This window comes from Pteropus vampyrus, unplaced genomic scaffold (assembly GCF_000151845.1).
Source record: "Pteropus vampyrus isolate Shadow unplaced genomic scaffold, Pvam_2.0 Scaffold171, whole genome shotgun sequence".
In the NCBI taxonomy this organism is placed as follows: domain Eukaryota; kingdom Metazoa; phylum Chordata; class Mammalia; order Chiroptera; family Pteropodidae; genus Pteropus; species Pteropus vampyrus.
In genome coordinates, this window is record NW_011888952.1 from 383,623 (window position 1) to 393,721 (window position 10,099).

Genomic DNA, 10,099 nt, shown 5'->3' on the forward strand with positions numbered 1-10,099 from the left:
ACTGTGGTCTATTCACGTGGTGGAAGAGTACATAGCAGTGAAAATGAAGGAGCCAGAATATATTTGAGGAATATGGCCCCACTTCTGAGAAGATAAAACCGTGTGTGTGTGTGTGTGTGTGTGTGTGTGTGTGTGTGTGTGTGTGATGAAGGCATGGAAGGTCTGAAAGGATTCATACGCAGGTGATAGCAGAGGTTACCTCTGAGCAGAGCATAGGATTTGGAGGCAATGGGTTTAAAACATTTGCATTTTTCTCTGTAGTCTCTTTATTTTGGGTTTTTTCCCCGGACACTATCCATCACCAAAGCTCTGGACTGAGGGAGGCGGTGGCCATCATAGTGTTTTAAAGTGAAATCAGATATCACTCCTTTGTCTAGCACCCTTCATATCTTCCCATTGCCCAGGGGTTAAAGTTTGACCTCTTCAGTCTGGCTTTTGGAGCCTCCTGTACCTGGAACCCCATAGACTCTCCACATATTTGCTCTTAGAATGGGCTGGGTGCTGAGATCTGAGCTTTGCCCATTGTGTTTCTGCCGAATATCTGTTATACCGAAGCAAAAATGGCCCCATTTTTTCACCCCAGCCCATATCTATGCCCATTTGCAATGTAACTCTACATCTCTTTGCATACTCCTTAAATCTGTGCTGGCCTTGTGACTTGCTTTGACCAATGGAATATGGTGGAATTGATATTATGCTAATCCCACTGTCATGTGAACAAGCTCTGGCTAGCCTACTGGATGCTGAGAGAACTGTGGACCAGCCACCCCTGTCACCCAGCCAATAGCTGGCCAACCAGCCAACACTCCAGTTAACCACATATGTTTGAATCAGCCCACTGGAGATCAATCAAGCTTGGTCTGGATCAATAGAGCTGCCTGGCTGACTCATAGAGTTGTGAGGAACAATACATGCTGTGTTGATTTTGGAGCTGTTTGTCACACAGCATAAGCTAACCAATACATGCGGCCTAGAAGACCCTTTTTTACCTCACCTACCTTCTCTGGAATGTATCCCAGTCATCCTTTTGGCCTTAATGTAGGCATCACTTCCTCAGAAAAGCCCTCCCTGACTCCTAGGAGGTTACAGGCCCCTCCTGCTTGCCAGCAGCCCCTGAACTTGCTGTCTGGGAGCTTCCAGCACCCCGAATTATAACTCTACTATTGTCTGCTGTAGTAGCCCTTGAGCTCTGGTGGTGGAGGGTAATGGGAGCAAGCAGGGCTGTGTCTTATTCCTGGTGGTATCCCTGTTGCCTGGCACAGAGTAGGTGCTCAGCATCCATTGCTGTGAAAGCCCCAGTGTCAAAACCCAGCTTGGCTGAGTGCAGGGATGCCTGAAAACCATCTGTGGAAACCATGCTAAAGCAAGAGATGAGATGAAGCAAGAGGCACATTGAAGCTGGTGCAAATGGGGGCAGCAGTTTTGATCACATTGTAGGATTGAGAAATAGAAAAAGACTCAGCAATACAAACATTCCCACGAGCTTCATCTGAAACCCTGCTCCTGGGCTGTGCCAGGATAGAGGTTTGCATTTGGAGGGAGGAAGTTCTAAAATGTGCTGCGTGATCTAAAAATTCTTCCAGAGGATTGCCTTTTTACAGGGAAATGATAATTGTGACTATCAGCCTGCTGGAGAGAGGACAGGCAGCTTGGTGTACTTACATGACTCTTTTACTGAGGCCTGTATGATATTTAAGTTCTGCCAAAAACTTTTACTGTCTTGGAACACTGAATGGGGGTCTCCTACATTCTGATAGTTCTGAAGGTTACAGTTCACAATTTTCTGAAGTGGTGAGATGGTGCCTGTTTTATATAACTCTAGATCCTGTAGCATCAGGATATTTGTGTGACTTTAGGTCAATACATGCACAGAAGTCAGGGTAGAAATAATAATAGCAGCCATGTTCAATGTCCATGTAAATATTTTACATTCACTATTTTATTTACACACGAAGAAGCTAAAGTTCAGAGAGGACCCGTGCCAGATCTTCCCAAGTCCAGACGCTGGGCTGAAACCTGGAAGCCCTCTGTTGCTAGTTAATTAACCAGCTGTAACTCCAAAATAACAGTGGCTTAAACAAGAAACCATGAGACCGTTCTCTCATGAAACTCTTCAAAAACAACTTGTGGAGGGTTGGTAAGGCAGCATAGGGAACTCAGGCTCCTGCTTTTTTGATGCTCTGCTATTCTCTGCCCACAGATTCTACCTCATGATTCAAGATAATTGCTGCAGCTCTGGTCATCGTGACTACATTCCAGACATTAGGAAAGAAAGAAGAAAGAAAGTGGAAGACACCTCCATTCTCTGAAATGCACGGCTCAGAGATTACACACATCTCTTCTGATTATACTTCATTGGCCAAACCTTAATGTCATGCCACCACAGAGATTAATGTCATGCACGGCTCAGAGATTACACACATCTCTTCTGATTATACTTCATTGGCCAAACCTTAATGTCATGCAAGAGAAGCAAGAGATGTGATCTGGTACTGGGTGGCTAGCTGCCAGCTAGAATTTGGGGTAATATTACTAAAAGAAAGAAAGGGAGGTATGTTGGGGCAGTTAGCACTTGCTTCCCTCTTTCCTGAGACCCCTCCATTATTTTAATGTCTTCCTCCCACCACAGCAAGGGCTGCTTCTTTGAACTTGGTTCACATCTCATGGACAGGAACTCATCTTTATTGAATGCCTACTATGCACTGCATTTTTTGTATCAATATTCTCATTAGTCCCTTTAGACAATTCTACCAACTGGGATGATTCTCCCCTTTAAGTTCAGAAACTTGATCCGAGATTGCACAGCTGGAAAAGGCACCCGCTGTCTCCTTGGGGGCACTTTGGGGTATCAGGAGTACATGTCTCTACTGAGGGGCAGGGTGGCAGGCTGCTATCAGATCCTGTTGCTTTGGAGTATAGGGTGTTGTTCATACTCTCTGCAAGACCGGGGGTGAGAGAGCTCTGTGGCCCTGAGGCTGGCCATGTCATAGCCTAGGGACCTATTTCCTCCAATCCATCTCTGGAGTCCCCAGCGCATCCTGGCCTAGGGTCTGCTTCCTTAGATTGGGTTGAGTGGAGATACGATTATAAACAACAGGCATTCCATAAACCTGTTGGCTACCTGGAGCCTGGAGATGAGGTGAGTAATAACCTCTCCCCAGCCTAAGTCAGCAGCTTTTTGCCTTTATATATGGCAAGTGTCCCATATGTGGCTGTCAAATTAATTGTAAATTAAGGAGGTAAAGAGGCTTTCCTCTCTACCAGAAAAAAAAAAGAGAGAATATTGTGGTTTTAGAGTATTTTTTTCTCTGGATTTGAGGCTGAGACAAATATACCACTCCTCAGAATAAATGGACTGGGGTGGGGGAATGAGGGGACAGGGCTGCCTGCAAGGCAGGGCAGCTAAAATGCCACTGTCATGCCTGGTCCAACATAGCATCTGAAATGGAAAGTGAGACCTGCAAGACCAACCATGGGAAACTTCTTCCCTGTGTCACAGTGTGGAAGAGCAGCCTGTTCTAGCCGGATGTCACTGACTCCTAGTCCATCCTCTCTGGGCTGCTGTTGGTTCTGCCCACCCTGCCCTCCGCCCTCCTCCTTCTAGTAACAGCCCCCCGGTTTCCTTTGGTCTCCTTTCTGTCCCCACTCTCAGACCATTTGTTTTTTGTAGAGTTAATCTTGGGCTGCAGGGACAATCAGGTGACACAATCCTGGTCAATCAGAGGATGAATCTGCATCTGAGCCTGGTGATAGGCTTAGGGGCAATCAAATGACCCAAGCCTGGCCAATGAGAGCCCTACTTGGGCACTTTGCTGGAACTGACGGGAAAGGGAAGCCCATTTTTTGCAGGGCTCGCTGAGTCTGAAACATCCGGCGGCTATTTCTGCCACCTCTTGGAAACAGTAAGCCTGTGCAGAGGAACGTATAGCTGCGAGGGGAGACACGGAAGCCTGATAACGTCTTCTGAGCACCTGTAGCCAGCTGTGCCTGAAGTCCTGGGCTTTTTGTTTGTGGGAGCCAATAATTTTTCCCTATTGTTTCAGCCCTATTGAGTTGGATTTCTTGTCACTTGTAGCCAAAGGAATCCTGACTGACATTACCCAGGGAGGCATCCTAGCTATTACCAGCCCAGCCCCCCATGGCACTAAGGATCTTCCATCTCTGACTCCTTTCAACCTTCCCACCTTGGAGGATGAGGGTAGCTCTTGGGAGGTATATATCCATCTTGTTCCTCTTATAGATGGGGTGCCCAGCAAGGCCAGCTCTGAAGCCCCAGTGATGCCAAAAGTCTCCCACTGTTCTGTGTGCCAGGAAGCAGGCTGGCCGCATAGTCTACAATCTCATCTAATCTCTTCAAGATCTGTTTTAAGATTCCCTTTTGCAGATAAGGAGGCTCAGAGAGGTGACAAAACTTGCTTGCAGTTTCACAGGTCACCTGGGTCTCTGTGACTCCAAAGTTGGGGCCTTTCCCATTCCTGCTGGCTCTCTCCACCCTGCACCCCCAGGAGGCTGTGCTGATGCCCCATCCAGGCATCCCAGGATCAGGGACCAGGTGGATGTTGCCCAGTTTCAATCCATCCTGCGGATAAAGAGCTTGAGAGTGGCAAAAACCACCACCATTAACACCAAGTATAGGAGCTGAGCTTTTAATGCCCCAAATTGCCTTAGTCTCCAGGCAGAGATAGAGAGAGCTAGAGCTTCTGGCTTTGTTATGTGAAGAAGGAGGGGGCAGTTTCTGAAGCAGCTCAAGTCCAACACCCCAGAGTTCCAGCCAGCTTTGCAGCAAAGACTCTCCAGAATAGAGAATGGACTGGAGCCACTGAAGACGGGCTCACCCAGCAAGGAAGCTGGAATCCGGGACCTGTGAACATCCCCAGGGAAGGAGAGCCCAGCCGACTTTCCCATTCTTTGTTTCTAAGCTTTTCGAGACAAGGGTGACATTAAAGATTCAGCTCTTTATTAAATATGGGCAGGTGAGCACAGCTCCTAGAAGTTCCATACTGGCCCAGAGATGCTGGGCAGGAGAGCATGAGGTTTCCAGAAGCTGAACAAAAGGCCTGTCTCTTCACAGGCCCCATTGGGAAGGGGAGGCACTGGGCCCGGGGCTCCAGGCCAGAGGGAAGACCTCAGGCCTTGGCCCCAGACTCCAGTTCCCCGATGCTGTTTTCTCAGGTGTGATGACCGCATTCTGCATTCCCTCGACTGTCCCTGCCTGTGGCTCAACCATCAGGCCTGGTCTGGCCTTGACGCCTGGCTAATTTAAAAAAACCTGCTGAGGCTGAATACCTGGGCCGTTGTTCAATCTCAAAATGATCACTATCAAGAGGAGATGATCGTAGTAATTAATTACATTAATTGATATTATTCATAACATTAACTACAATCTGTACAGCTCCTTACCATTTACAAAGTGCTTTAACATGCACACACACACACATGCATGCACACACGCGTACCTCATTTGATCTTCACAGCAGCCATGTATGGTGGGCCAGGGGTTCAGGAGTCTCATTTTAAAGGGAAAGAAAGTGAGGCTCAGGGAGGGAAATAATTGCTCAAGGTCATCAGCCAAAGAGCTGCTATTGCTAAGGTGGTTTTGAGGGGATAGATATGCTCTTCCTGCCCATTCATCCCTTCATTCATTCCCCCATTCATTCCTTCCTTCCTTCCTCCATCTAGCATTTATTAAGCACCTACTGTGTGCCCCACTCTGTACTAGACACTTATCCCTAAGCTGGGACATTTTTCCAGACAGCAAGAGTTCTTGTGTTCCTGAGAGATGAGTTGGGGAGTGGAGGGGTACAGACCCCACCGGTCTCTGGGAACTCGGGACTCCGGATCGGGCTATCCCATCGAGTGGGGAGCCTCATTTTTCTCATTAATTTTTCTTTTTAAACTCATGGAGCCTATGAGACCTGGTTCCGACAGGCACAGCTCCCAGTGGGGTGGCTGTCCCTGGGGGTGGGGGTGGGGGTGGGGGATGGGAGACTCCTACAGTCGGCCACAGTGTCCTTGGCAGGGCTTAGGCCGGTGCCACCTGGCTGGTCTCCGTCTTGGAGGCAGTGGTAGAGGCCTCATCCTCACCCAGTGGGTTCTTGCCACAGCAGAGGGTGGTGAGCATGCAGTTCCGGAACTGGAAGGCAAGAAGCATGAGTCCGGGTCAGGGTCCACCCAAGGTGTGTTTAGCAAACTGACGTGGTTGGTGAGACTTGCCTCCAACCCCTTCCCGCTCAGGCCCTCACAGCCTCCACTCCTATCCCAAATCTGGCTCTCTGGAGGGAATATATGCAACCTCACTCCAGAGATGCCAGGGACCAAACCCAAGGGGGCTTTGTCATTAACGACATTCCATAATGCCTCTGTGTACCAAGGGCTATGTAAGTTATCTCATTTAACCCAAGAGTTTGGGATTTTACCATTTCTATGAAAGAAGAAACTGAAGCACAGAGAAGGGAGGTGACTTGCCCAAGGTTACATAGTTAGAAAATAGCAGAGTTGGGATTTGAATCCAATATGCCTGACTCCAGAGACCACTTTTTTCCCACTGGGTCATGGTTTCTGCAGAGAAACCACTAATCTGTGTTAAAGGATGGCTTTATCCCTTTATCCCTCATCACAAGACTTTCTAGCTCCTTTTGATCTCCTTAATGGAGACTGGCACCATCCCATTCCCAGGCTTGGGACTTTGACCACTTGACTTTTAAAGCAGGCCTCCAGAACCATGGGGATTGGCACTTCTCATGATTGAGCTGGCCTCAGAGTCACCTGGAATGGTTTTTAGAAGTGCAGGTTCCTGGGCCCACCCTGAGATGTTGATTCAGCCCCAGAAATCTGCATTTCTCCCCGATGACTCTGATGCCTGGGGGAGAACAACTCCCCTGTCCAATTTTGCAGATGGGAAGACTGAGGTCTGCCTAGTCAAGGATGTGGCTTGTCCTCTGTGGGCAGTGCCCGCAGCTTGGGAAACCCGGACCCTCCCTCTCCTACCACCTGGCACCTGCTTGTTCATCATGATATAGATGACGGGATTGTAGATGGAGGACGACTTGGCAAAGAATGCCGGAAGGGTCATGAAGATGGGGCCGAAGTTGGAGCCCTGGTGGGTGAAGATGTAGAATGCCACGCCGGCATAGGGCAGCCAACAGATCAGGAAAGCAATGACCATGATGATGACCATACGGGTGACCTCCTTCTCGGCCTTCTGGGTGGTAGCTGACTCCTGCTGCTGGGCAGCCGCCTGCAGAGACACAAGGTCTGGTGTCCAGACTGTGGCAACTCTGGGAAAGGGGCTGGGCTCGACTCTTGACTCACTCAGTGTGCATGTCCCCAGTGCCCAGCACAGGACCTTACCTCCTTGACAGTGAAGACCAGCTGTCCGTAGCAGAAGAATATGACAATCATAGGGATGGTGAAGTGGACCACGAACATGTAGATGACAAAGGACTCGTTGTTGACCTCTGGCTTGAGGGTGTAGTAGTCGATCCCACACGAGCACTGCATGCCTTCTGGGATGTACCTGAGGGCCGGCGGAGATTGGGACAGGACGGGGCATAATGGAGACCCACATGTGAAGGAGTTGGGAACAGGCCCCAGCTGACCGGAGTGACCAGCTGCGTTGTTGGCCTCGCTCTGGGCCTCACTTTCTCTCTCTGTAAAATGAGGTGATAAAGTGTCTACTTGGCTGTGTGACTGTGAGGATCAAATGGACTGAGAGACGATTCGAATGCGCCTTGTGAATTCAGTGTTGTTTTGTTGTTCGTTTGAAAGAGGCTGGAGGGGATTGGGCTTGAATTCAGCAAAGGGGAAAAAAATGAACCCAGGAAGAATGAGGAAGAAAGGGAAGAGAGAGTGGGAATGTCCTAGAAGCAGAAGGACATGAGGCCTCTGGGAACCCAAAGAGCCACCAGTTCAGTTTCCCAAACCACTGTCTCCCCTCTTTCCTCACATCTCATCTCAGCCCCATTTGGAGACAAAGGCCTGCAGACTGGACAGGATCTGGGTCCCAGGGGCTACAATGTCACCACCTACACTAGGAAGGCTCAGCATCCCCAGGCGCTGAGGCCCAAGGTCAGAGGGAGCTTCCCACGGGGCACTGGACCAAAGAGGATTGGAATCTGAACCTGGCTTAGTTGAGGATTAGGGGCACAGCCAAGGTGAAGGATTGGGTGTCTTGGATTCTCCTTGACATGGGGACCAACTCACGTAGCAACATTAGGGTCTGATCCTCTCTTCCCTTGTCCTAAACCCCAACCCCAGTGGAGTCGCCAGCTCCGTGCCTGGAACCAGACAGCCCTAGGTTTGAGTCCTGGCTGGGGGACCCTAAGAAGACCCCAGAGACGGTTCCCTTCTGTTCAGTGCCATTACCTGGACCAGCCAACTAGCGGGGGTGCGGCGCAGGCCAGTGCCATGACCCAGGTGAGGGCGAGGCCCATGATGGCGTGGTTCTCTCCGAAGCGGAAGTTGCTCATGGGCTTGCATACCACCACGTATCGCTCAATGGCCAGGACCACCAAGGACCACAGGGCAATTTCACCTGCAAGGCAGTCAGCTATCAGTCAGCATGCCACCAACCTGGAACCCACGTCTATCTAAGGAGGCCATGCTCCTCCTATGTGGGAGAGGGCAACTGAGAAGGCAGCCTGGGGCAGGCCTGGAGCCAAGCTTCATGGTGGAGCTGGCTCAGACACTGGGAAGAGGAGGGGAGAGGGTGCTGGGCAGAGGGGCCACATGACGGATGAGGGGAGTGGAGCAACTCCCAAGAAGTTTAGTTCAGTTAGAGCTTTGGGTTCATGAGGGACACAGAAATCAGATTAGAGGTCTTGAAAGGACTGGGAGCCCTGGAGGGAGTTTTTACAGAAGAATGTGTGCTTCCTGGGGCAACAGGCAGAGTCCCTGGAGAAAGGCATTGCAGAGATAGCAGAAACACGGAGCAGGACGCCCTTCCCTCCCTCTGCAGCAGTGACCTCCCCGCTCTAGGGAAACAAAATGACCTGTGCATGTGGGTGGGACCTTCTTCTAGGAGCCATGAAGATGGATGTTTGGCTCAGAGGAAGAAAGAGCACATAATGATGGAATTCAGACATTTGTGCTGCATATCACCCCTGACACTCAGGAGGGAGGGTGGCCGTAGAATGTATCAACCAGACTGGGACATTTTTGAGAGTGAAAGGGAACACTAGTAATTATTCCAGAACAATAGTTATAAACTGGGATTGACCCTGCCGAGAAGTGTCCACCTCTATGTGACACCCCTGTTTCACCCCTGCCTTCCGGCCTGCGACGAAATGATCTGTGGTCATTGAAAGTGACATCCAGTAATGACCAAAGATTCCCGGGGGCTGAGGCAGCAACCTGGACACATGAGGAGAGAGAAGACAGGCAGCAGAGCAGTCCTCGTGGCTGGTGCTAGGCTCTCCTTGTCACCCTGGCTTTGTAATAACAACATCTTGCAACTCCTACTGGCCTGAGAGGCTGCGTGTCTAGGGAGAAAGTTCCTGGATCTGGGCTAGGAGACCTAGGCTCTGGTTACTGCCCTGCCGCATCCCTAAATGAGTCTTCCCCTCTTCATGCCTCCGTTTTCTCTTCTGCTAAATGGACTCTATTGTCTCTACAGCACTCCTATCGGTGTTTCAGTCAAAGAAATATTTGAAAGCACCTTTCAAAGCTACAGATCACCACACAAGTCTAATGCCTCCTTATAGAAGGGGTTTCTAGGAAGAGGATGAGCTCAACGCAAAAAGCATTCATGCATGGCAGAGAGGGTGGGGGCAGGCTGGGAAGGGAGTCAGATAGATGCTGGAGGCGGGGGCGGGGGGTGGGTACTAAGCCCATGTATCAGCACAGGCAAAGTCCAGTGACTGGAGGACTGAGAATCTGCATCCTACTCCTAACTGGGAACCCTAATAAGGATCTGTCTTGTGCAGCTCTCTCCCCAGTGCCCAGCATGGGTCTGACTAACATAGCTGCTCCAAGGGAAACTGCACACAGATGTGGGGTTGAAACTGATCTCTGCCCCTGCCCTGACATGACCCAGCAAGGCCCTTGACTTCTCTCATCCTCAGTTTCTTTGCTAAAGCAAGGCAATGGCATCACTGCAAGT

At 50.0% G+C, this 10,099-nt stretch overlaps 1 protein-coding gene across 1 annotated transcript; it reads right to left on the bottom strand.

Moving 5' to 3' along the window:
• Nucleotides 1-6,022: 6,022 nt before the first annotated feature.
• RHO (rhodopsin) lies at nt 6,023-9,542 on the bottom strand. The gene is made up of 5 exons (XM_011370659.1): nt 9,515-9,542; nt 8,365-8,548; nt 7,351-7,516; nt 6,998-7,237; nt 6,023-6,133 (listed from the first exon to the last, which is right to left on the bottom strand). Exons 1-5 carry the CDS (start codon nt 9,540-9,542, stop codon nt 6,023-6,025), a joined length of 729 nt encoding a protein of 242 aa, XP_011368961.1.
• Nucleotides 9,543-10,099: the final 557 nt, after the last annotated feature.

Bases quoted from the DNA above. Each gene is read 5' to 3' on its own strand.
- RHO (XM_011370659.1), bottom strand. From the start codon at position 9,542: ATGCGGCAGGGCAGTAACCAGAGCCTAG. The intron at 8,549-9,514 runs GTCTCCTAGCCC...GCTGACTGATAG, and splicing joins GGGCAGTAACCAGAGCCTAG to CTGACTGCCTTGCAGGTGAA. The intron at 7,238-7,350 runs GTAAGGTCCTGT...GTGTCTCTGCAG, and splicing joins TGGTCTTCACTGTCAAGGAG to GCGGCTGCCCAGCAGCAGGA.